Source organism: Antedon bifida, chromosome 6, assembly GCF_963402885.1.
Source record: "Antedon bifida chromosome 6, ecAntBifi1.1, whole genome shotgun sequence".
NCBI classification, from domain to species: domain Eukaryota; kingdom Metazoa; phylum Echinodermata; class Crinoidea; order Comatulida; family Antedonidae; genus Antedon; species Antedon bifida.
The window spans coordinates 15,460,896-15,484,883 of NC_136231.1; the positions used below are offsets into that span (position 1 = coordinate 15,460,896).

Sequence of the window (23,988 nt, forward strand, 5' to 3'; positions counted from 1 at the left end):
TTTTGATAATGAAAACCATATGAAATTGTTGGCATACTAATTGATATTACCTGCATTGCCATAGACTGATGAGTTAACAGATTATTTCTATATCTATCCATTGCACTTTTGAACACTTTATCAACTTTGGTGTGTTGGCTTTTTCCTTTATTTATTTCTGCAATCTGAAAAAAAGATTGATCCAAGTTTCTCATAATGCAATTGAATATTTCAAATCAAAAAATGTATCTGATACTTAATTTGGAAAGCAACAAAATGTTACAAGATTAGATGTACAGTATACATTGGAAGAGCTCAATTGGCCAAGATAGGTTCATTGATAATTTTATGCAGGCCTACTGTTGACTTGACAATATGTGGCATGTGAAAAAAATAAAATTGACTGATTTAATTGTTGTTTTTACAATTGCCTTTTAACAGGCGGCCTGCGGGCCAAATACGGCTCGCGAGTGCATTTCATATGTCCCGCAAAGAGCTAACCCTGCTAAAAAATAAAAGTAATGTTACAAAGGGACTCCTTAAAGCCCATGAGATTCCAGCCTTCATCGCATGGTTCCTGTAGGCAGGGCTCTCAATAGTAGTTGCCAGCAACCAGAACCTGCTCATTCAACCATGTCATTCCAATTCTGAGTGGACCAAGCATCTCAAATGTTTGTAATGTTCTATATTCTACATTCTATATCTGGCCTGCGACATTATTAGTAGACCTTCATTAACAAGAACAATGGCGATCTCCGGTTGCAATTTTGCTCTGTTGTTTTGAGTGACGATGAAATTATTAATTTACATGATGATGCAGACTCAAAAAACAGCAAAATGTTTTTACAAATACTTTATGTATTCAAACAAATTCAGATTTTCGTGTATCATTTCATTCATTAAACTTATTCATGCCAACTGTCAAAAAAAAAATATCAATTTTCAATGAATTGTAGGATTAAATACATATCTAATAGATTTTAAATCATACCTTTGATTTTAGAAATTCATCCATCTGGTTTAATTCTGATGCATCTGAAATAACCTGATTAGTTGGGTATCGCCACTGTGTCTTCCGATGAATACTCATATTACTAGGGGTAGTTTTTGTCTTGCCCTCTGGAGAACTAGTTGGGGGCGTCATCGTCATCGCACGTGTCCTCAAAGCAAGGTGTTCAACTGGAACTTGTCCTGATATGGTTTGCCGTTTCTTTTTTGATCGTACTTTCCAGTTAAACTTAGGCTTATTAGATGGGCTACGTGTTACTGATGATTTTTCATTACGAGTTTTATCTTCAGCTGATGTAGGCGATAATGAGTTCTTGGGAACTTGCTGTTGTTTTTTAGATGTTTTCCTTCTAAAAGAACCTGGTAATAATGATGATGGCTTGCTTGTACTTTCCTATATCCAAATATAAACATTCTCATTAAACATTTAAAACATTTATTTGTATACACATCATAAAAACCTAAGTACTGTATATTAATTAAATCATTGTATATTTCATTCTAATGGTTTAAAAAAAAACACAAACAAAATTTACAAAACGTGGCCAGCAGTGGCAACTTAATTTACCAGCTAAAAATCTATTTGAATATAATTAAAATATTGGAATTTTCATTTATTTATACTTTCTAATTATATTTTTATTGTAGGTGGTAAATACAATATGTTATGGATTAAACTATGTACATACATGAATATTAACATCAAAGAAATTAACAACGTTGAAATTAAAAATGATAATATCACTAAAATAATTGTTGAAATTTCAATTTTAAAAAGATGATATATTGATATATTATAGTGTAGAACCTTTTCAGATAATGTATAGAATGTTGTTCAACATGATATAATATGGCCTGTATACAGGTGTACATGCTTTTTGTCAATAAGAAAGCAGGAAATGGGGTCAAAATTGTTACTGAAGATTCAAAGATTAGACAGTGATCAAATACAAGAAAGACTAAATTACTGATAACTGTGAATCATTTAAGAAATTCTTTTTGCAAATTCTAGAAACAATGTTGGGATATTGAATTTTTCAGCATTCTAAGTTTATAGTTAGTTCTCAGACATTTTCAAAAATGTCTCCAATTATGTGTTCTCAGAACTCAGAAAGTGGTTAAAATCATTATATTTAAAAAAAATTATTTTAATAGTACAATAACTATACTATAACATTTAATGAAGTGTAGACTAAATACTATTTTTAAGTTTCTGAGTTCGTGAAGAATGTAATTTGGGTTAGATATCTGCATAGCCTACTGCTGAATCCCATTCATAATTTCACTCCTTTCAATCAAAATGCCTGTATGCATTTTAAACGGTAGGAAATCATCTTCATTATATTAGGGAGTAAATATCTAGCTATGATTCATTCAAGTTAGGTGCAAATATTAAACTAATATAAAATTGAGAATTTTAATTAAAAGGTTTTTATTCAAAAGTTTGCATTGGAAAGTGCAAACAATTAAAATTAATTAAATATTTCCTGACTGGAAATAAATTGGTTTCCAAATAATTTGCAATGACTGGAGCACTAGAAATTCACATTTTATAAAAAGTGAAAGTATATTTAAATAATATATTACTAGCAGTAACCCATGCTCCGCACGTTTTTTATTTGCCGTAGTTTTGCTGTGGTTATATACTAATTCGCATGGAATGAGTAAGTATAACAAAAGCGCACTCCTCCCTGATAAAACTTAACTAAAGCCTAGGCCTGATCGACTGTAAACAACATCGTTGGGAATTTCACGATTTTCGCCCAACCTTTATTTTTGCGATCGTTGTTTAATCGCTAAAATAAGGGGCACGCAAAAATTTCTGTGCCTGTTACAGTATAATTAATGTTTACTAACCTTTGGCTTAGTTGGCGTAATATTTTCTTTATTCATCTCCTGCCGATCCTTCTTAATGGGTTCAAATAACGCTTTTCTGTCCAGATCTCTTGAGTCCGATTTACTTCTTTCCACTTTAACATCAGCCATCAATCTTTCCTCACCGATATCCGATTTCCGTCGTTCATTTTGAAACCTTGATATCCTACTGCCAGATCGTAATTCTGTTTTTTTACGTTGAGGTTCACCAACTGGTTTTGTCTGTTCTTCCTTTATTGCTGATTTCCTTCGCTCTTCTTTTATTTCATATTTTCTCCTTTCTTCCCTTAATTCCTGTTTCCTGCTTTCTTCTAAATACTCAGATCTTCTCCAATCATCTTTGCTAGATGGTTTACGCCTTTCTCCACCTCTCAGCTCACTTCGCAACTCAATAACTTTATCATTGATATCGATGTCTTTTTCTGCAATGATTTCTTGCTGAAACTTTTTCTCACCAGCACGCATCTCCACAAGTCTTTTAGCTTCTTTCACACGATTTTCTTCTTCACTAGTAGCAACTCCCTCTGCTTTACTTTGAACTAGACCAGCTAGCTCTTCTTTGATTCTGTTAACATTTCCAGACGTCAATTGATATTTTGAATCAGAGATGGTTTCAGATTGTTTGCGTTGTATCCCTTCGACATACGCTGCAGTAATGTCCTTGACTCTGTTTGAAAGAATTAATATAATATGTCTCAGATGAACATCAAAGTAAACACCATGAACAAAAAAATCATATAAATTCCCCAGCATAAATAACATCACCAAAACTGAAGATAAACCCACAACATTTGTTAGGCTCTGTTGCAAGATGGAAAGCAAATACTCCAAAACAATCCCCATTTTGTATTTTTGGGTGTCAATTTGTGGAAATCCCAAAGCCTACAACTACATCATTATAATGCAGTTATGAATGGTTTCTGTACACTGCTACAACTTTCAATAGGTTGCTTAACTATTTGTCACACTTGAGTGAACATCCTGGACTACCACACAATGATATCATAGAAAAATTAGCCAATAGGAAGTAAGAATATAGTCTGTTTGAGGTTACTCATGGTATAAGGTGAGACACCCACATTGGTGACATCATGGAGGAAACATTACATTTATTATTATTGATAATATGAGTCTATTTTCTGTAAGGCCTATTTTTTTCAATAAGAGTCACAAATGTTCTCTTTTCTGTTTCTGTTCTTTCCTGTTTTAGTATAGGTAAGTGTACATGACCTTTATAATTCTGATCTACATACAGTATGCTTGCTCTACACTGAACCTCCTCGTTCCTGTTATATATTTATTTTTAATTCTATCTCCAATTCAAAATACTTATATATGATACTTATGTATGATAGCACTTCATGTGTTTAGCAGTATTTTACTGCAAAGAGTAAATATATCAAATAACAATATTATTATATAATATTTAATCTGATTTTTCTAATGTTTAGAAATGATAATTTCCGTTTTAAAAAAAAGTTGGTAATACAAAACCTGGTGCGGTTGATTTTCGATTACCTTTTGGCCAGGATGTTTAAAGATTAAATCAATTATTGATGAGTATGTCGACATAGCAAAAAACATAGTTTCTTGTTTGGAAAATGAATTGAATATACTGAGCCATTGAAACTTAAGCCACTACAGCATAGATTGGAAACTTATTGTTATAAAAAATAATGAAAGATGCCAACAAAAATAACTAGTTTCTTTCGGTTTTGTTATATATCTACTTTGTATATACCTTGGTGCATGTTTCAGAGTAAAACATCAGAGGACAAGAGACATACCTTGGTGCATGTTTCAGGGTAAAACATCAGAGGACAAGAGACATACCTTGGTGCATGTTTCAGAGTAAAACATCAGAGGACAAGAGACATACCTTGGTGCATGTTTCAGGGTAAAACATCAGAGGACAAGAGACATACCTTGGTGCATGTTTCAGGGTAAAACATCAGAGGACAAGAGACATACCTTGGTGCATGTTTCAGCATAAAACATCAGGTAAAACAAACAGACATACCTTGGTGCATGTTTCAGCATAACACATCAGGTAAAACAGACATACATTGGTGCATGTTTCAGCATAACACATCAGGTAAAACAAACAGACATACCTTGGTGCATGTTTCAGGGTAAAACATCAGAGGACAACAGACATACCTTGGTGCATGTTTCAGCATAACACATCAGGTAAAACAGACATACATTGGTGCATGTTTCAGCATAACACATCAGGTAAAACAAACAGACATACATTGGTGCATGTTTCAGGGTAAAACATCAGAGGACAACAGACATACCTTGGTGCATGTTTCAGGGTAAAACATCAGAGGACAACAGACATACCTTGGTGCATGTTTCAGCGTAAATCATCAGGTAAAACAAACAGACATACCTTGGTACATGTTTCAGAGTAAAACATCAGAGGACAAGAGACATACCTTGGTACATGTTTCAGAGTAAAACATCAGAGGACAAGAGACATACATTGGTGCATGTTTCAGGGTAAAACATCAGAGGACAAGAGACATACATTGGTGCATGTTTCCGGGTAAAACATCAGAGGACAAGAGACATACGTTGGTGCATGTTTCAGGGTAAAACATCAGAGGACAAGAGACATACCTTGGTGCATGTTTCAGGGTAAAACATCAGAGGACAAGAGACATACCTTGGTGCATGTTTCAGGGTAAAACATCAGAGGACAAGAGACATACCTTGGTGCATGTTTCAGGGTAAAACATCAGAGGACAAGAGACATACCTTGGTGCATGTTTCAGGGTAAAACATCAGAGGACAAGAGACATACCTTGGTGCATGTTTCAGGGTAAAACATCAGAGGACAAGAGACATACCTTGGTGCATGTTTCAGGGTAAAACATCAGAGGACAAGAGACATACCTTGGTGCATGTTTCAGGGTAAAACATCAGAGGACAAGAGACATACGTTGGTGCATGTTTCCGGGTAAAACATCAGAGGACAAGAGACATACGTTGGTGCATGTTTCCGGGTAAAACATCAGAGGACAAGAGACATACCTTGGTGCATGTTTCAGCATAAAACATCAGGTAAAACAAACAGACATACATTGGTGCATGTTTCAGGGTAAAACATCAGGTAAAACAAACAGACATACCTTGGTGCATGTTTTCAGGGTAAAACATCAGGTAAAACAAACAGACATACCTTGGTGCATGTTTCAGGGTAAAACATCAGAGGACAAGAGACATACCTTGGTGCATGTTTCAGCATAAAACATCAGGTAAAACAAACAGACATACCTTGGTGCATGTTTCAGGGTTAAATATCAGGTAAAACAAGCAGACATACCTCGGTACATGTTTCAGCATAAAACATCAGTTAAAAAAAAAACAGACATACCTTGGTGCATGTTTCAGGGTAAAACATCAGGTAAAACAAACAGACATACCTTGGTGCATGTTTCAGGGTAAAACATCAGGTAAAACAAGCAGACATACCTCGGTACATGTTGCAGCATAAAACATCAGGTAAAACAAACAGACTTGGTGCATGTTTCAGGGTAAAACATCAGGTAAAACAAGCAGACATACCTTGGTGCATGTTTCAGGGTAAAACATCAGGTAAAACAAGCAGACATACCTTGGTGAATGTTTCAGCGTAAAACATCAGGTAAAACAAGCAGACATACCTTGGTGCATGTTTCAGGGTAAAACATCAGGTAAAACAGACATACCTTGGTGCATGTTTCAGTGAATCTGTTACTGGTCTGCTGTCATCAATATCTTCTAGCGAGATCATTGTTGGAGATGAGGTCAATGTACTTTCAGACTGTGAAGGTGACGGTACATTCTTCTTTGTGGGTAGTATGTGATGTCGGTATGAGGAATCATCTAAGAGGTTTTCATCAGAGCCAGAGGAAGCATCAAGAATGCCACTGCTTCTGTATTTACAATCAATTTAAAATCTTGTATTACATGTAAAATACTATTGTAGTAAGAACCATACATTTTATATTGTATGAAAGGTTTTTTTTTGGCTAATAAAGATACCAAGATATATAGCTTAGAAGCAAAAAAAAAAATGAAAAACACACCCTTCAGATTCAGTGGTTCTAGTTCTACAGCGTACATCATAATCTTCTTCTCCATCGACATGAACACCCTCATCACTTCTAATAGATAGCTCATCTTCACTTTCAGCTTTGGACACATTTGCATCCTGTAAACATTGTAATTCTTCTAATTGTCGTTCTTTTTCCATCTCTAGCATCTTTTGTCTTTCTTCTTCTTTTCTTTCAGCTTCATCAAGCAGACGTTCCCTGTCATCTAATAATGCTTCCAATCTTTAATAATAATATACAATGAGTACTTTTAATATTTTAAATATTAAAAAAATGATAAATATTAAATATACAGTACTACTGTATATGGTAGAACAAACATAATTTAAATATTATTTATAAACCGTATTAATGTTGAAAGAGTTTTATTATGTAACAAACAAACCAATAATCTTACTTTCGTCTGGACTTATTTCCTCGAATGTAACATTGCATCCATAGAACTCCTCGTTTTAATTTATCGAAGAGAGTTTTATGTTTGTAGGCCCTCCATGAGCCTTGCAGGAAGGCAGCAGCACTTTCACGTAGTGCTTGTTCCTTTATCTCCTGGTAGATTTGACGCTGCTGGTAACCACGAAACAAGGCCTAAAAAAATCAAAATAATGCAATTTTTACTATGAACATCGTACAACTTTTTGTAAGTCATTATATTGTCATATATAAAATAAGTTATATATAAACATCACAGGCACATAATAAATTTTAAACTTTTAAATGTGATATACTGAAACTTAATAAACTAATTTGTATATTTCCCTAAATTCCTCTTTAGAGAAAAGCAAGCAACTCAGCCTATATATCGAAACAGTACTGTTTGTAGATTGGATATAATATAATATAAATCCTGTTTCTTTTTGTCACATAAAGTTTGATAGAGCTTAAAGCAATGAAGGGAAACAAACATCATTTAAAAATGATAATCTTTACAAAAATGGGATAGGAAAGAATGGATATACACATAAATCCACTTGATAGGTACATTATGTACAATATGTAATGTTTGTGAATTAGAAATAAAACCTTTAAGCCTATTTTCCAGATGACGTTGTGTTGAATTGTGTTTGATTCAACAATTTTACAGGAAAAGGGGTAAATAAAAACGCTAAATTTGACACTATCGATCCTAAGAAATTAAACTTCCACCACAGCAAAAAACACAAGGTCACGATTTTAAACTATACAAAAGTAGACCTAAACATAATATTTGTAAGAGCATATACTGTGAGAGTACCCATATCAAAAAGATATAGCTGTATATCTATTAGCCTTAAAAGCTATCGCCTTAATAGATATAACTCTATTACCTATTAAGCACCTACAACTTTAACAATTTGAAAACTCAACGTCGACTGTAAATCAGGCTTTATAATAAATTCACCATTATTGTCATACACAGGAAACGGTTTTTAAGACTGGATTTACTATTGCCAAAAGAATTATGTGATTTGTATTTATAGAAATTGTCGGCTAATATTGAAAGCACTGCTTACATACTCAACAATAAACTGATCTGGTAGATGCGGACAAGTTAGACATATTTTGACCATTAGTTTGATCAGGAAAAAATGTTCAGCGCTTAGAGGTTTCACAACATTAGGCGCTATATAAATCCAGGATATTATTATTATTATTATTTTACTATTCCAATCCAATTCTATTCAAATATTTAATTTAAATACACATAATTCTATGCTAATAGCTAAGAATTCTTACTTGAAATGTTACAATTCCTTGTTTTACTCGAAGATATCTACGACGTTGAAGAACACCACGTATCCACCACTGAATAACTATTATTCGTTTTAACACCAGAGCATGCAAAGCGTCTTGCAACTTAGCTCGCTCTGTCTCTCGTAAAAATATCTGTAATGAAACCGATGTAATGATGTTTAGTTGTATTTCCACATACAATTCATAGAAATATTGAATCCGAGATCAGTTTATTTAGCAGCACAACATCCTATTACAGGACCGAAGTGGAAATAAGAACACTTTCTTGTGATCAAGGTATGTTCCTTTGCCCATTTGTTGGTGTTTTTTTTTTAGTTACCCGCACCTTGGCAGATAACTCCTTGTGATTGCCTTTTTTTTCTGTATTAATCTTTTTTCTTTCCACTCTATTTTTGTGCGTCGAGTAAAACGTATAAACATAACATTCCGTAACTTTGTCAACATATCGAGATTTACGTGAAGTTGTGCACCTCCTATTTTTTTAAAACGTCAGAGTTGCTCAACGTGACTTGCGCGCGATTTTATGAATTGAAATGATTGATCATAGATTAAAAACCAAGTAATTTTGTATTGACATATATATATATGATATCAAGAGTCAACTTCCTGTGGATTAACAATGGCATGTTTCACACAAAGTTACGCACAGGCGCATTAAAAATTGTAAAAATAATTTCTAATCAATTTTCTATACGTTTCAGGACATTTTGAGCACTTCAAAATTTTCAGCTTGTACATAGCATCTTTACAGTAAATTTCAATATGTCATAGCTTGTCAGAATAAAAAGTGATACTCATGATTAAAGCGTTTTCTGGAAGCTGTTGAAGTGTAGATAAGAATTCATGTAAACATTTTGCTAATCGGATGTTGTGACGTCATCATATGGCCAGTTAAATAAAAAAAAGTCGGATTTTCATCTTTTGCGTCATAGTTCATCACATTTAAAAGAGTGTGAATCTCGATTCTATGTATCAGAATTTCTTCAACATTTAATATGTTGTTATCTTCAACATTATTATTGTTATGTTAAACATTTGGGCCCAGTAATTTCAACTATGCTACACTGTATGTAGATATATACAGTATTATACTGTATATACAATAAGGCACAAAATAGACAGAATTTGCACCAACATATTATTATCAGGTCATAAGTGCTGTAATCTTTTTCTGTTTTCTAGCGTACATGCACATGGCGTTGTTGTTGTGCGGATAACTAACTCGTCAAAGTGACGAGTTCAAATCTAGTTAATGATTGTTCTAAGTTTTTTGTTTTAATATTTATGTACAATATTTTAATTTACCTTGAATGCTTAATAAAGAAACTGAAACTTTTGTTGAATTTAACGAGTGTGTATGTGCTAAACATAGCAGGTAAAAATACTTCATCTCAAAACTAATGATTACTGCTAACATTACAAAAAATAAGAACTCACCCTAGATTGTCCTATTTGGTAGTGCTTGGGGTCCAATTTCATCGACTTCAGAAACACTTGAATATCTTCTAAAGTTGATGATAAACCATTTTGAAGTAGGATTTTATAATATTGACAAAATTCCTGCAATAAAAAGAACATTTGTAGTTTGAATAAGGAAGGAAAAGACATTGAAAACACATTGAAAAGGAGAGAAATTTTAGAAAAAGAATTACCTCTTTTGTAAGTCTCACATTGTAACCTGATTGACGAATGCGGACTGTCTCTAGCATACCAGTGTACCGCAGTTGACGCATCACAAGTTCCTCATCCAGTTGGCATGGTTTCTTTTCCGAATTTGATTTGATACATCGGACAAAAAATGGATTCGCTTGATTTAATGTTTCCATTAATCTATTTAGGGACAACTGATAAAGAGAGAATATAAGGTATAAATTTGTTTTATTTTGTATAAAGTAGAAAATTATATACTATAGTTATTGATGGAGGAGACTTTTAATAACTGGTTGAACAATGTTTTTATTATTATTTCTGTTGGTTACGTTTCCCTGCACAGCATTGTATGTCATCATTTCGTGAACAAGGCGTATGTATTTTCATTGTATAGCCTTATTATTACATATTTATTGATATGTGGCCTTGGTGGAGGTTTGCGCTCTTTGAGTGCTAACCCTTACCCTAGTTTTAAAATCATTCTAATGTAAATTCCTGGTTTTGAAATGAGATAATTTTAAAACTAAATGAAGTCACTTACTTGAAACTGAGCACTGACTGTTGGAGGTTGTTTCTTAGCACCAGATGTTCTCTTCCATCCACCACTGCTACGTCCAGCAACCTTTTTCAAGGATTTTAAATCTCTTAGTGCCTATAAAAATTTCAGATTACAATATAAATTATAAAAAAATACAGAACAATAGTGCACAAATACATCCAACTTTATATTTAAATTAAAAGACTTTAAGTAATTGAAACACAAATCCAGTCACTCTAACGGTAACTATTGCCAAAATTCAATAACGTTCTGCATTAAATATTGAGAGCTAAACTATTTCCAATTTTCAAAAATTAAAATTGAGTAAAAGAAGTAACATTCTCACATAAACTAAACAAAAAAATTTAGAGTAACTATTGCCAAATGCAATAATGTTCTGTAGAGCTCAAACACCAGATCTAGAATGCAGATTAGAATTTGAATAAAAGTATTTATATGTTTGTATTATGTAACACTTGCTTAAGGTCTTACCTTAACTTGCACTTGTGGTTTGAAAGACTTGCTTCGTCTGTCAATAAACAAAGTATAAACAGATTGATTAATATTAATCTCAGAAAAGTATAAAAATACATACAATAAAATTAGTATTACCAATCAACACTATAATAAATCACATGAAACCTTTTATTATAGTAATACATCAATCAACATTACATCAAAATTAGATTAGTATTCAATCAACATTATTGCAATAAATTATTTAAAACTTACCTTTTAATTTTGTGTCAATTAAAAGACCTAGTACTACCAGGTAAATAACTACTGAAAAGTTATTTGCACTCTCTCACAAATTAGATGAAACAGCACGGAACTCATCATTAGAATATGTAAATCAATTTATAAAGGAGTTTAAATAGAGTACTTACGTTGCAGGTTGGTATCTATACATTAAAAAATAGAAACATCCACCACTTTTTACAGTTATAACACCAACAGCTACATGCATGTTAAGTACACGTCTCCAAGCTTAAAAAATACTAGTTGCCCTTGTGGTCTTTAGTAACTAGTACTACTAGTTGCCCTTGTGGTCTTTAGTAACTAGTACTAGTAGTTGCCCTTGTGGTCTTTAGTAACTAGTACTACTAGTTGCCCTTGTGGTCTTTAGTAACTAGTACTAGTAGTTGCCCTTGTGGTCTTTAGTAACTAGTACTACTAGTTGCCCTTGTGGTCTTTAGTAACAGCACTTAATAAACATTACATAGATAGCCGATGTCCTAACATAACCAAACCAAAGTGGTAACTGATCATTTTGAGACTTATGCACAATATTTGAGAGTAACTTTTGGCATGTTTCTCAGGTGTGTATAAAACAAGCCTTCAGTGTGACAACTATTTCATTAATTAGTTTACCTGCTTTATTAGGTTTTTATACAAAGAAAGATCGTAAAATGACTTTGGTCTACAGTAAACTTCATTGTAAACAAATGCATTGGAGATGATGTCATTTTGCAGCTGCTCAATAGAACACTACCTATAAACCCAAAGGTGTCATATCTGTCCAATTGGTTTATAGGCATTCTAATATTTATTTCCAATTGTAACAAATCTCCCTTTGGGAACACTACAGCCTATGCATTATTATATATCACTAAAGAATAATCTGAATGTATCGTATAATAAAGAGAATACTATATACTATACTTAAGACCTTAAGGTATGTTCTGACATGAGGTGTAAGGTAATCTGTGGCGTTAGAACTACTACTATACTTTAGACCTTAAGGTATGTTCACACTCAAGGTGTACGGTAATCTGTGTGGTTAAAAGTCAAGGTGTTCAGATAGAACCAACAACATTCCAATGTCTTTAACGTTTACATCCTAAAGTTAATTTTTTTTTAATTTATATAATGTTACCTTCAAATATACTGTTGTTTTCTTAGATGATAGTAATTTGAAGCATAATTATTACACAGAAAATGATCTGATCAATTATTTTAATTTATAAAAATTATTTCGCCGAGGCCAACTATACTGTTCTTTAAAATTGAAAAACCTGAATCCTGGCGTTTAGCTAATTCAAAAAGATTAAAATGTTGTGGAGGAATAACCTGTGTCCTGTAGTTTGGGAATAAGAATTACCATAAAAAGACAATAATACCACATGACATTTAAATCAAACAGAAAGTCTTAAGTTGGATTTTCGTCATACAAACCTTGGATTATCTTTTTATAGAACAAATATATTTTTTTTTCTCCTCAAAAACATATATTTTTGGTTTATCAATGTAATTGCCATTGCCATGGCCTGTACCTATAATCTTTTTAAACTACATGGTTGCAAGCAAACTATGGAAGCAAGAGAACGGTTCTAGAAAAAGGAATATAACTAAATACACACAGCAATGTCTTGAATTTTTTTCAGAGTTTGTCTTATATAAATTAAACTTTGTAAACATAACATGTGGTATCAATGTTACAGGGTATCTTGTTCAGTGGTTTAGGTTCTACAACTTATAGGTTTGGATCCAATCAGAGAACATTTCATATGGTGAGGTTGCATTTAACTTGAAAATAACAGTAATGTAATGTAAAAATATAATAAGAGAAGAATTCCAAAAACATCCCCTGAAGACTTGGAATGCATTTCATGACGCAATTGTTATAACATAGACATGACATCAAAACTACCTTATGAAACTAGACTGCAATCAACAATTATCAAGTTTATCAAAAGCACCTGTCACAAACAGATGTGTTTCACACCTGACTATTAATTACCTGGTTGCGTTCTAATAATATTATATATATCATTATATATTATAAAAGCTCCAAACAGTATTTCTATACACTATTTACTAAAATAACAGTGTATCCTTCCATATCACTAAATTAATTTAGATATTATTTTTAACAAACCAGAATAAAAAACTTGGAACAGTATTTGACAGCTTTGTTGTAACATTGCATGTTCAGCTTTTGGTAAACATGTTAATTACTGTACTACTATTAAAAGATTCAAAATATTTGTAATGAATGTGGGCCTATGTTTGTATCAATAAATTGTGTCTATCTAATCAGTAACTTATAACCCCAATATCATTTGGAGATGTTTACATCTCCCTGATTGGAGCTAGGAGGTAATCATTGATATCTAAATAGTTGTTGCCATGATAAATCTGATTTATTATAACTATATTTCCTGATGTATTTTGCAGGAGTACAGTATAACCTATTGTCCTGTCACAGCATGCTACCGACACTGAAGATCGCTGATATCAAGTCAAGATCATTCACCTAGCTACAATATCCTTAACAATCATTTGACCAGCCCTATAATTTCAATTCAACAAACAGGAAAAAAATTAGAAACACGTCAGAATATATAGTTGTGTCATCACCAAAATAAATGATGTTAAGTTTATTACAAGCAGTGTGGAGATCATCAAAATAAGAAAGTGTGTCACTTATAACCCCAGTATCATTTGGAGCTAGGAAATCATTGATATTTAAATAGTTGATGCCATGATAAATCTGATTTATTATAACTATATTTCCTGATGTATTTTGCAGGAGTATAACCTATTGTCCTGGCACAGCATGCTACCGACACTGAAGATCGCTGATATCAAGTCAAGATCATTCACCTAGCTACAATATCCTTAACAATCATTTGTTCAGCCCTATAATTAATAAGTTCAATTCAACAAACAGAAAAAAAATATATATATAGTTGTGTCATCAGCAAAATATATGATGTTAAGTTTATTACAAGCAGTGTGGAGATCATCAAAATAAGAAAGTGTTAGTGATAGTCACACCTCTGTGTAATATTTATTTAAGAAAAACAAATATAAAAAAATATACTAAATGAGATAATTTTTTTTAATTATTTTTGTGGTGTGTGGTGGGAAAAAGGTTGGTCTACGGTTGGGAGTTTTTTATTTCCTGTTTATTATCAAATCAATTATAAAAACAATTTTCTTATAGACTATGGTTTTGTCACTGGATATGGATGAAGATAACATAGAAATATCAACAAATTTAAATTATTTTTATCCCTTTACAAAATATTACGCACAAATCAAAGTTTCAGGGGAAAATCGTAGCATACTATACTATATGGATTTATAAAGATCATAACAATAAATAGAGCAGTATACAAGGACATCTAGATTATTCTTTAGGGAAAAGAAAACTTTTTAACAATTTCTTACAACATTGTACTCTTGGAGCTATACGTACATAAAAAGGTAAATTATTCATTCATAATTAAATTTTCCAAAATAATCACTGTTTTTAACAATTATTTCAGAATTCTTTTTCACGTTGTGATGAATACAATGTTGCCCTATGCGGATGGGTAAAATTTGGTAATTTGCATATTATGTGATGCCATGGAGGCCATATTGAATCTTGTTTTTTTTTTTCCAAATCAAGGATAAAAACTGCTTATTCAATTAGATATTTTTACGGAATGTTTTTTTCCCAATGGATAATAATCAAAAGTTTATAAAAAATTACACACATAACAAAGTTTTTAGGCAAAGTCATAGAAATAATGAAATAAAAAAAATCACTATATAGAGAGCGCAAATTGAAATTTCAAGACAATATTAAGAAGTATAGAGGGCGCATGTTGTGCTGGAAACTATTCTTAATGAATTGCAAATGTATTCGAGAAAATATAAAGGGTGTTGTATAATATAGGCAAATACGATTACATAATTGTTACTCTCATACCCGGTAATACTGGGTATGCACAGTGCAACGACATTTGTTTATACACAGTGAAAGGGTTAATGGTCCCAAAACTGATCCTCTAGGGACTCCCTGTTTAATAGAGTTACATTCAATACACATAATATGATTTAAACCAATCAAGGTTTAATAATAATACCTCTAATTCCATATGCTGGTAGTTTACAAAGAAGTAGTTGGTGGTAGATGACATTGAATGCTTTCGATAAATCAAGGAAAATGCCGAGAAGGATTTGTTTATTTTCAAAAGAATCTAAAATGTTACTTACCTTCAATTTATTTTCCTTTTATAAATATTGGTATAACTTTAGCTATTTTATGTTAACAATATGGTGTAAATCCACCCCGAACCAGAGGTGGCACCAGAGGGGGTGGACTTTCACGACCCTTTCCATCAAAGAATTGTAAAAAAATGTAATTGCAGATGTGTGCACATTTGTACAGGTATGGGGTCTATTTGTAATGATATTTAACCTAATAAATAAATAATTTTGTTTGACAAATCCAAAAGAAATTACTCACATTCTTTAGCTTTCGCCATCTTGTCTGATGGCTTGATCACAAGTGATCCGGTCCACTGCTACTTCCTGGAAATCTGTTGTTATTGTTTCTAGGTGACGTCATACTTTTTCGTAGCAATGATGTGTATACGTGATCGAGATATACAGCCCCTTCGTCGCGGTTGATTGCGTTAGCCCCCCTCTTTCTGATTTGGATTGCCTCTCTGATTCTACGCTTGAATGGGTTAGAGTCTCTGTCAAGAATTTTGGCCCCCTCCCAATCGATGATGTGGTTTTCTTGCGCTGCATGGTCTGTGATGGCGGATTTGTGGATTTCGGATGTTGATTCCTTTTTAGTTGCCCGGGTGTATTTACGATCGGTGACCGTTTCAGTGTCTTTTTGGTGTTCTTTCAGTCTTACTCCAAATTGACGACCTGTTTCCCCAATATATGATTTCTTGCAACTTTTGCAAGGAATGTCGTAAACAATGTCACTTGTTTGGGTGATGTCCTTCTTGTCTTTGGGGTGGACTAGAATGCTTTTAAGAGTGTTCGTTGGACGCATGGCGGTGGAAATACCATATTTCTTAAAAATCCTTTGAGCTTGTTCTGCCACTCCTTCGACATAAGGTAAAACAACCATACCCTTTGATGGTGTCTCCGGCTCTTTGTTTTTATTCCTTTGCTTTGGTTGTTTATTTTTTATTTGTTGTTTGACTCTGAAGGGGCTGTATATCTCGATCACGTATACACATCATTGCTACGAAAAAGTATGACGTCACCTAGAAACAATAACAACAGATTTCCAGGAAGTAGCAGTGGACCGGATCACTTGTGATCAAGCCATCAGACAAGATGGCGAAAGCTAAAGAATGTGAGTAATTTCTTTTGGATTTGTCAAACAAAATTATTTATTTATTACCTACAACAATCCTACAAAATGCGCTTATTCACGGATATTTAACCTACCTTTGAAATTGGAAAATAGTAATCTGAGCAACTGCTATCCACAAGAACATCTTTCCGAATTCCATCAGAGGGACTTATGATATGAGCTATTGTTATGTATTCAATGTTGACTACTTAGATTTTAGAAGAGTATGGCAACTAACTTATTTGTACTTGCATATAATGCGAAATAAATATATTTTACCTTAAAAGGCCATGTCTCAAAAATAAATGTCTCTAATTAAAGACCACATTTAAATAATAATACAACCTGATCCTAAAGCATATTTAGGATTTTAATTTAAAAATACCGTTGTTAGACTGAGAATGATGCAAACTACATTTGAGGGTTAGTCCAGTAAAGATAAGTAAAAAATAGGGTGAACCTACAACAAATTGCAACAGAATTTTTTTTTTGTCTGGTAAATATGGTTCATATCCACCCGTTATGGAGATACGGGGCTTCAAAATGGTATAGTAAATAGCGGCCATTTTGAATTGATGCTAATTAACTCCCTTCTTGAAGTCCGATTTTGGTAAACTTTAGATATCATGTTCATTTCAACATTTCAAATGTTAGAAAATTATTTTCCTGCAGTTTCTACATTTTAGCATAGGATAATGTCATTTAAGCAGTTACAACATAATATATGATGTCACAACTACCTTATGACATCATAGTTACATCATATGGTGATTTAAATGTGCTAATTGGGAATTTTAATGTCACATTCATATCTACTCGTAATGCACTTAGGTGGTCTAAAACCAACCGTTAAGGAGATATGGGGCTTTAAAAAAAGCAAATGGTGGCCATTTTGAATTAATGCTAATTAACCCACTTCCCGATGTCCAATTTTGGTAAACTTTGGATATGATATTCATTTGGACCATATAAACAAGATAGAACAAAAAACAATTCTGTTGCAATTTTTTCTAGGTTCAACCATACTTTTGCTGGACTATTTTTATCTTTTGTCACAATTAATCATAAAACGTACATTTAAAAAAGACAAGGAGTGACCCAGTTTAATGTTTTTAAAGTAACATTTTTACAAAAATTTAGTAAAAATTGCAGGAAAGGTGTCTTTAAGTACAAAATCAAATTATTCCATTGGTTTGAAAATACATCTGTATCTGACCAATCAAATTAAAGAAGTCAAACAGACTTAATTTTAACATGAATATCTATCAATGAAACAATACAAGAGAAATAAACAATTGTATTCATAGACTGAGTAATGTAAATGAATGTCATATTGATATTCCACTGTTATATATGCATATTTATATATATTAATACATTGGTTTCAAATTAATGTGAAATATTGATTCACATAAAATATGCAGTAATGGTATAAAAACCACAAAACAATTATTAGTCAGGATTATTGTGTTTTAAATCAACAAATTATTGCATTAATTAATAAAGCACATAAACATAAATTTTATAATATGATTAAAACACTTGTTAGTAAGAAGAAAAGAAAATAATAAAGGTGATAAAAAAGTATGTTTTTACAAATATTGATTGAATACAGTGATGATGTAAAGTTTTTACAATATTGCTGATATGAATTTCATGCAAATTGTTAACCGATGCAAGATTGAGGCAATGCAAACAATAAATGAATTTACACATACCCTGGATATTATTATAAGTTATTGTTTATACTGCTACCCTGGATATTATTGCAAGTCATTGTTTATACGCTACCCTGGATATTAATACAAATCATGTTTATACTGCTACCCTGGATATTATTACAAGTCATTGTTTATACCGCTACCCTGGATATTATTACAAGTCATTGTTTATACTGCTACCCTGGATATTATTACAAGTTATTGTTTATACCACTACCCTGGATATTATTACAAGTTATTGTTTATACAGCTACCCTGGATATTATTATAAGTCATTTTTATACTGCTACCCTGGATATTATTACAATACTGCTGCCCTGGATATTATTACAAGTCACTGTTTATACTGTTATCCTGAATGTTATTACAAGTCACTGTTTATACTGCTACCCTGGATATTATTACAAGTCATTTTTTATACCGCTACCCTGGATATTATTACATACATTGTTTATACCGCTACCCTGGTTATTATTACATACATTGTTTATACCGCTACCCTGGATATTATTAAAGACATTGTTTATACCGCTACCCTGGATATTAATACAGACATTGTCCATATCTTAGGCTCTTTCACCACAATGTATTTTTATGTTTTTGAACAAATACCCAGGCTAAAAAATAAATATGTACCCTGAATAAATTTGAATTGTATATTTGTAAATACAGTAGAAACATGAAATGTATATTGTACATATGATCTAAGGTTTTATTAAAAGAAATATTATATTGTTTACTGCTAATAATCTTGAATATGATATAATTATTGGTATGATGTGTTATTTCTTGTATATACTATGATACTAAATTGCAAGTTAGCATATAGAGTGCCAATTATATTTATATATTTAATATATTTAAATATATCCTAATTTAGCAGTAAAACTATTATGAGAATAATGGTGGTATAATGCTGTTATTTTGTGTATATATATATACAACCTACTTTAGCAATCGATCGGCCTCAACATAGTCATCACCGTACATAAGGCGCGCTTTCCACGTGCCCATCCACTGCCTGAGAGTGGGGCTGAGGGGCTGTGTGTTAGCAGGGGAGGGGGCAAGCAGACGGTCATAAACCCATGAATCAGATGCATCAACATGCAAATTTCCTTGACTGAAAAATTCACAAAAAAAACATGAAAATTAAATGAAAATGTGAAAAATGTCAGTATAAACATAAACATGAAAGCAGGTGAGTAATTGCTCAGTAAGATTAACCTCAGTTTGTATTAAATAACTTGAAATCATATCTATGCCGAAGTAAAGTTTATTGAAATTTTTGAAAGTCTGATTTTGGGGCAGAGAAAGACTGCCAAAATCTGTGATGATATGGACCAATAACATTACGTGTACATCTCCATTAGGAGGAGATTAAGCCAAACATGAGTGAAAGTACAGCAAATACATTCACCTTTGGCCCTAATGAAAGTCTCCCTGATCGTACATTGTTTGCTTTTAATGTTATGATATTTTTTCTTTCCGTGTAAAAATAATTTGACTTGTGACTTGACTTGTGTGACTTTATTAACCCAAAATGTAGATAAATATAATACATGGTAGACTACAAACAATATTTTCTTTGTGTACTTTAGCCTCAGCGTAATTCATGTTATCAGGCAGTAAAACATAATATTACATAGCCTATGTAAATACGTGAACATGATTGTTGAAACTGCATCACATGACTACCGCTGCGAGGATCGTAAATCGTATATATCCTCGAGTACGATGATATTGACTGAGTAATTTTGTCCCTGTCATTAATCATATAAAATCCAGCAAATTCTCGATGATATTGACTGTAGTTTTCACGTGGTAACACTCGCGTTTGGTGATAAACAAACAAGTCATCTACTGGGACTTGAACTCGCGATGATTTGTCACACCATTACAAGACGTTTCATTAGTTGCGCCACACAACTTGCTTGAAGAAATTAATCAACTAAACTATTTAAACTATGCATACATAGCGCCCTCATTTGTCGCCCTAGATGTGATGAAAGACCGTTTGTGATTGGTTAATACGCACGGTAGTAACCTGTTACGAACTACTGGTCTTGCATTATACATGACGATAACGTACTATGTCAATAATGTTTGCATGTTCAGATTTATGCAGAGATAATTAAAAAAAGTATCGATCCTCTCCCAATGGGGATGTACACGTACTACTATGTTAGTTAACTTGTTTTTCAATACTGAGCAATTATGACTAGAATTTAATATATATTAGCATATTAAAAAAAAACACAAATCTGTGAATAAATGTTGAAATGAATACATGCATGGCTGTCACGGTTCCACAATTACATGAATTACTCTATCAACTATTATGCCATGTATGACAGACATTCAATTTTCTTGGCAGCTTTCCAAGAAACTTACTTCATTTGTTTGAGCCATGTATAACACCTGGTTGCTGTGTACAAACTGCTGCCATAGAAACAATTTAACATATATGAGTCACCATAGCAACTGCAACAAATTGGCTGCCATAGACAAAATTTAGCATAATATGCTGTCATCATAGCAACACATCAAACAATTCAGCCACCACTTGAAATCTCCCACACTAATGTTTGTTTCTTTATTTTATGCATTTCTATGATTTTCTTAAGCTACATGCACCAGCTACCAAAATGCAAATAAAAAATGCTAATTTTTATTTTTTTTAGATTTTTCTACAAAAATTTAAATACATTTATGGTGAATGTATGCTGTTTGCAGTATACTTGAATGTAATCTATTCCTCACACTGCAGCATAATAGAAACAACCATATTGTCAAATTTAGTTGATTAGTGATTAGAAAGTGAATTTTTACATGAAAAACCCAAATATTTTCCAAATAAACAGAAAGTTAGTAAAAAAAATTCAACCTGGGAAAAACCCTGAAAACAAATTTTTTTTAATCGAAAAAAAATGATTTTCAAATTTAATTTCATTAATAATATTAGTATTATAACATATTTGTATTTATGTATTGCAAAACACAACACCAAGAAGTAATAGAGGAATACGATGATCCGTGATTACGACCTATGTTTACAAGCCAATTGGTGAACATAGCTTTTAATACTATGCACAAATTTTAAACCAGGATTAGTTGATTGGTTTGTAAGCATATGCAGATCTCCATATTATCCTGTTGTGTTGTAATCTTTGATGTAGTGTCATGAAATAAAACCATCATTTTGTGTGACATGCAGTCATTTTTATATCTAAAATTTCCGATTTTAATTTGAAAGAATAAAAAGTTGCTATTATGTGCAGCTGATGATTTTTTTTTAAAGACTAAACAGGCATACAAAGCACTTTTTAAAATCAATAATGTATTGGCCTATTGTCACAACTGGAGTCTTACCTCATAAGTGAATCATCGGCTAAACTGATTGACGGCTTTATTGCTGGTTTTACGCCTTTATCTGAAAAAATACAATTTAACGGATGTTTATAAGTTATATGTGGAGAATAATTTATTGGATTGAAAGATTGACTGTTCATTTGATGAGACAAAGCCAAGTTGAATAGGACAGTTGCCTTTTTTACTCTGCTTCATCTTATATAGACGGACAGAATATCATGATTTCCGGGCATTTTTTATTGTCAATCATTAAGTTAGTCATGCTTTTAACTAATGAAAATCAAGCATTGCACACATACTGTAGTACAGTACTACTGTACAATAGTACAGTACTGATCAGCGGACCTTGGACATTCACTCATGTGTGACTAAATTTACGTAAGGGCAAATGTTACATACAAACCAAAATTGGGTTTGTTTAAATTTGACTCAAACAATTTGTCTCATTTTGTGAAAAGTTTCTCTTTCGGGAAGTAATTCCCAGGGTGCTAATTTTAGTTGACTACATAAATCACTCTGTCTATTTATTCGTTCCTGTAAACGACATGTATTATTTTCCTATGTACATTTGAAATCGCCAGTTTTTTTACGGTGAAATTACTATGTATTCGAGAACCATCTAGCATTACATAGGTTTCCAAGAACTGTCTAATCCTAATAAGAATACGCGCTGAGCAAAGTCGTGTGACCTACTGCATCACTCAAGGATAGCAATGCTTGTGAATATCTCAAACAACATCAAAACATGCGAGGAATTTCAAAAGTATGCTGATCAGTACTGTCCCTTAATCGTGACAAAATAATGCATGAATTAACCAAATGGCAGTATTTTGTTTAAAAAGTACAAAAAACACCAATTATTAAATCAGTAAAGCAGTTCCATTTTAAACTGTGATCAATTTGGTGGGTTTTTTTTCATCAAAAGGTATTTTTATCCAACCTGGGTTTTCTCTGTGGTATTTGCCAGCTTTTTTGAATGCAGACATTGCTCGAAAGAATGCCCTCACAATGGCCCATCTGAAGACAGCTACTGGATCCAAACCAACCATCTCTCGTACAAATGCAAATTGACTATTTTTAAGCACAGATACAATATCAGGCCGCATTAGATCTGTATTTTTCTCTCGGAAATCCTGAAAAATTATTTAAAATATTTTAATGATTTATATTTTTAAAAGTAATTTGACCCAAAGTGACAGGGTTAAATTAAATCTTATAAAAAGTTGGACCTTTGGGTAAGAAAAATCAAGGTATGGTAACGTATTTGTTAAACCCAATATAAACACAATATTGGGCTAAAAACAACAACAATCAAGGTGAACTAGAGATATGATTACTAGCTGAATTATAGGCGTATGCTTCCACATGTTTGACGCAAAAATGATGGGGTAATAATATGTACAGCGCTTAGAGGTTTCACAACATTAGGACCTTTATAAATCCAGGATATCATTATTATTATGATTCCTGACTAAATGACCTGCAGATTGTAAAACTGAATGTTTAGTATTTTACAAGCTCTTACTGGTATCGCCATTACATGTAAATTTAAATGGGGGAATAATCTGCGACTTGCAGCCTACTGGGCTGAATTGCGCAACTATCTATGACAGGGGCTGAATGGACCAGTACACAAGGTTAACCCCCTACTCTTCCGAAAGATGTACTATTATTATACTCCATTTGAGACCTTACTTTAACTTGATATTTGACTTGTCCAGCATAATGTACGACAATAAAGGCAGCTTCTCTTATTGGTAAGGTTTCAAAATAATAATGAAATTTATGTTCTTTGATGAATTTTCCGAGCAAATTGTGTCCATCGTTATCCTTTGCGGGAAAACTAGAAGAAATATAATTGAAAATAATAATAATCATCGAACAGATAATTTCTTTTAAAATCTGAGATACTTTTCATAT

The 23,988-nt window shown here is 32.5% G+C and overlaps 1 protein-coding gene across 6 annotated transcripts in view; it reads right to left on the minus strand.

Annotated features, from left to right (window-relative positions):
* Nucleotides 1-23,988, minus strand: part of LOC144845410 (unconventional myosin-IXb-like) — a 78,754-nt gene that overhangs the window by 14,299 nt on the left and 40,467 nt on the right. For 4 of the 6 annotated variants that reach the window (XM_078702719.1, XM_078702715.1, XM_078702714.1 and 1 more), the window contains 15 exons: nt 23,764-23,911; nt 23,009-23,201; nt 22,069-22,129; nt 19,649-19,819; nt 11,377-11,413; nt 10,888-10,998; nt 10,349-10,540; nt 10,134-10,256; nt 8,679-8,828; nt 7,363-7,550; nt 6,939-7,187; nt 6,579-6,785; nt 2,845-3,529; nt 971-1,381; nt 51-164 (listed from right to left, as the gene is read on the minus strand). In XM_078702719.1, the coding sequence (XP_078558845.1) occupies nt 51-164; nt 971-1,381; nt 2,845-3,529; nt 6,579-6,785; nt 6,939-7,187; nt 7,363-7,550; nt 8,679-8,828; nt 10,134-10,256; nt 10,349-10,540; nt 10,888-10,998; nt 11,377-11,413; nt 19,649-19,819; nt 22,069-22,129; nt 23,009-23,201; nt 23,764-23,911 (3,040 nt within the window). Of the gene's footprint in view, nt 1-50; nt 165-970; nt 1,382-2,844; nt 3,530-6,578; nt 6,786-6,938; nt 7,188-7,362; nt 7,551-8,678; nt 8,829-10,133; nt 10,257-10,348; nt 10,541-10,887; nt 10,999-11,376; nt 11,414-19,648; nt 19,820-21,090; nt 21,136-22,068; nt 22,130-23,008; nt 23,202-23,763; nt 23,912-23,988 lie in introns of all 6 variants that reach the window. The other 2 variants (XM_078702716.1, XM_078702717.1) reach the window with 2 other exon arrangements.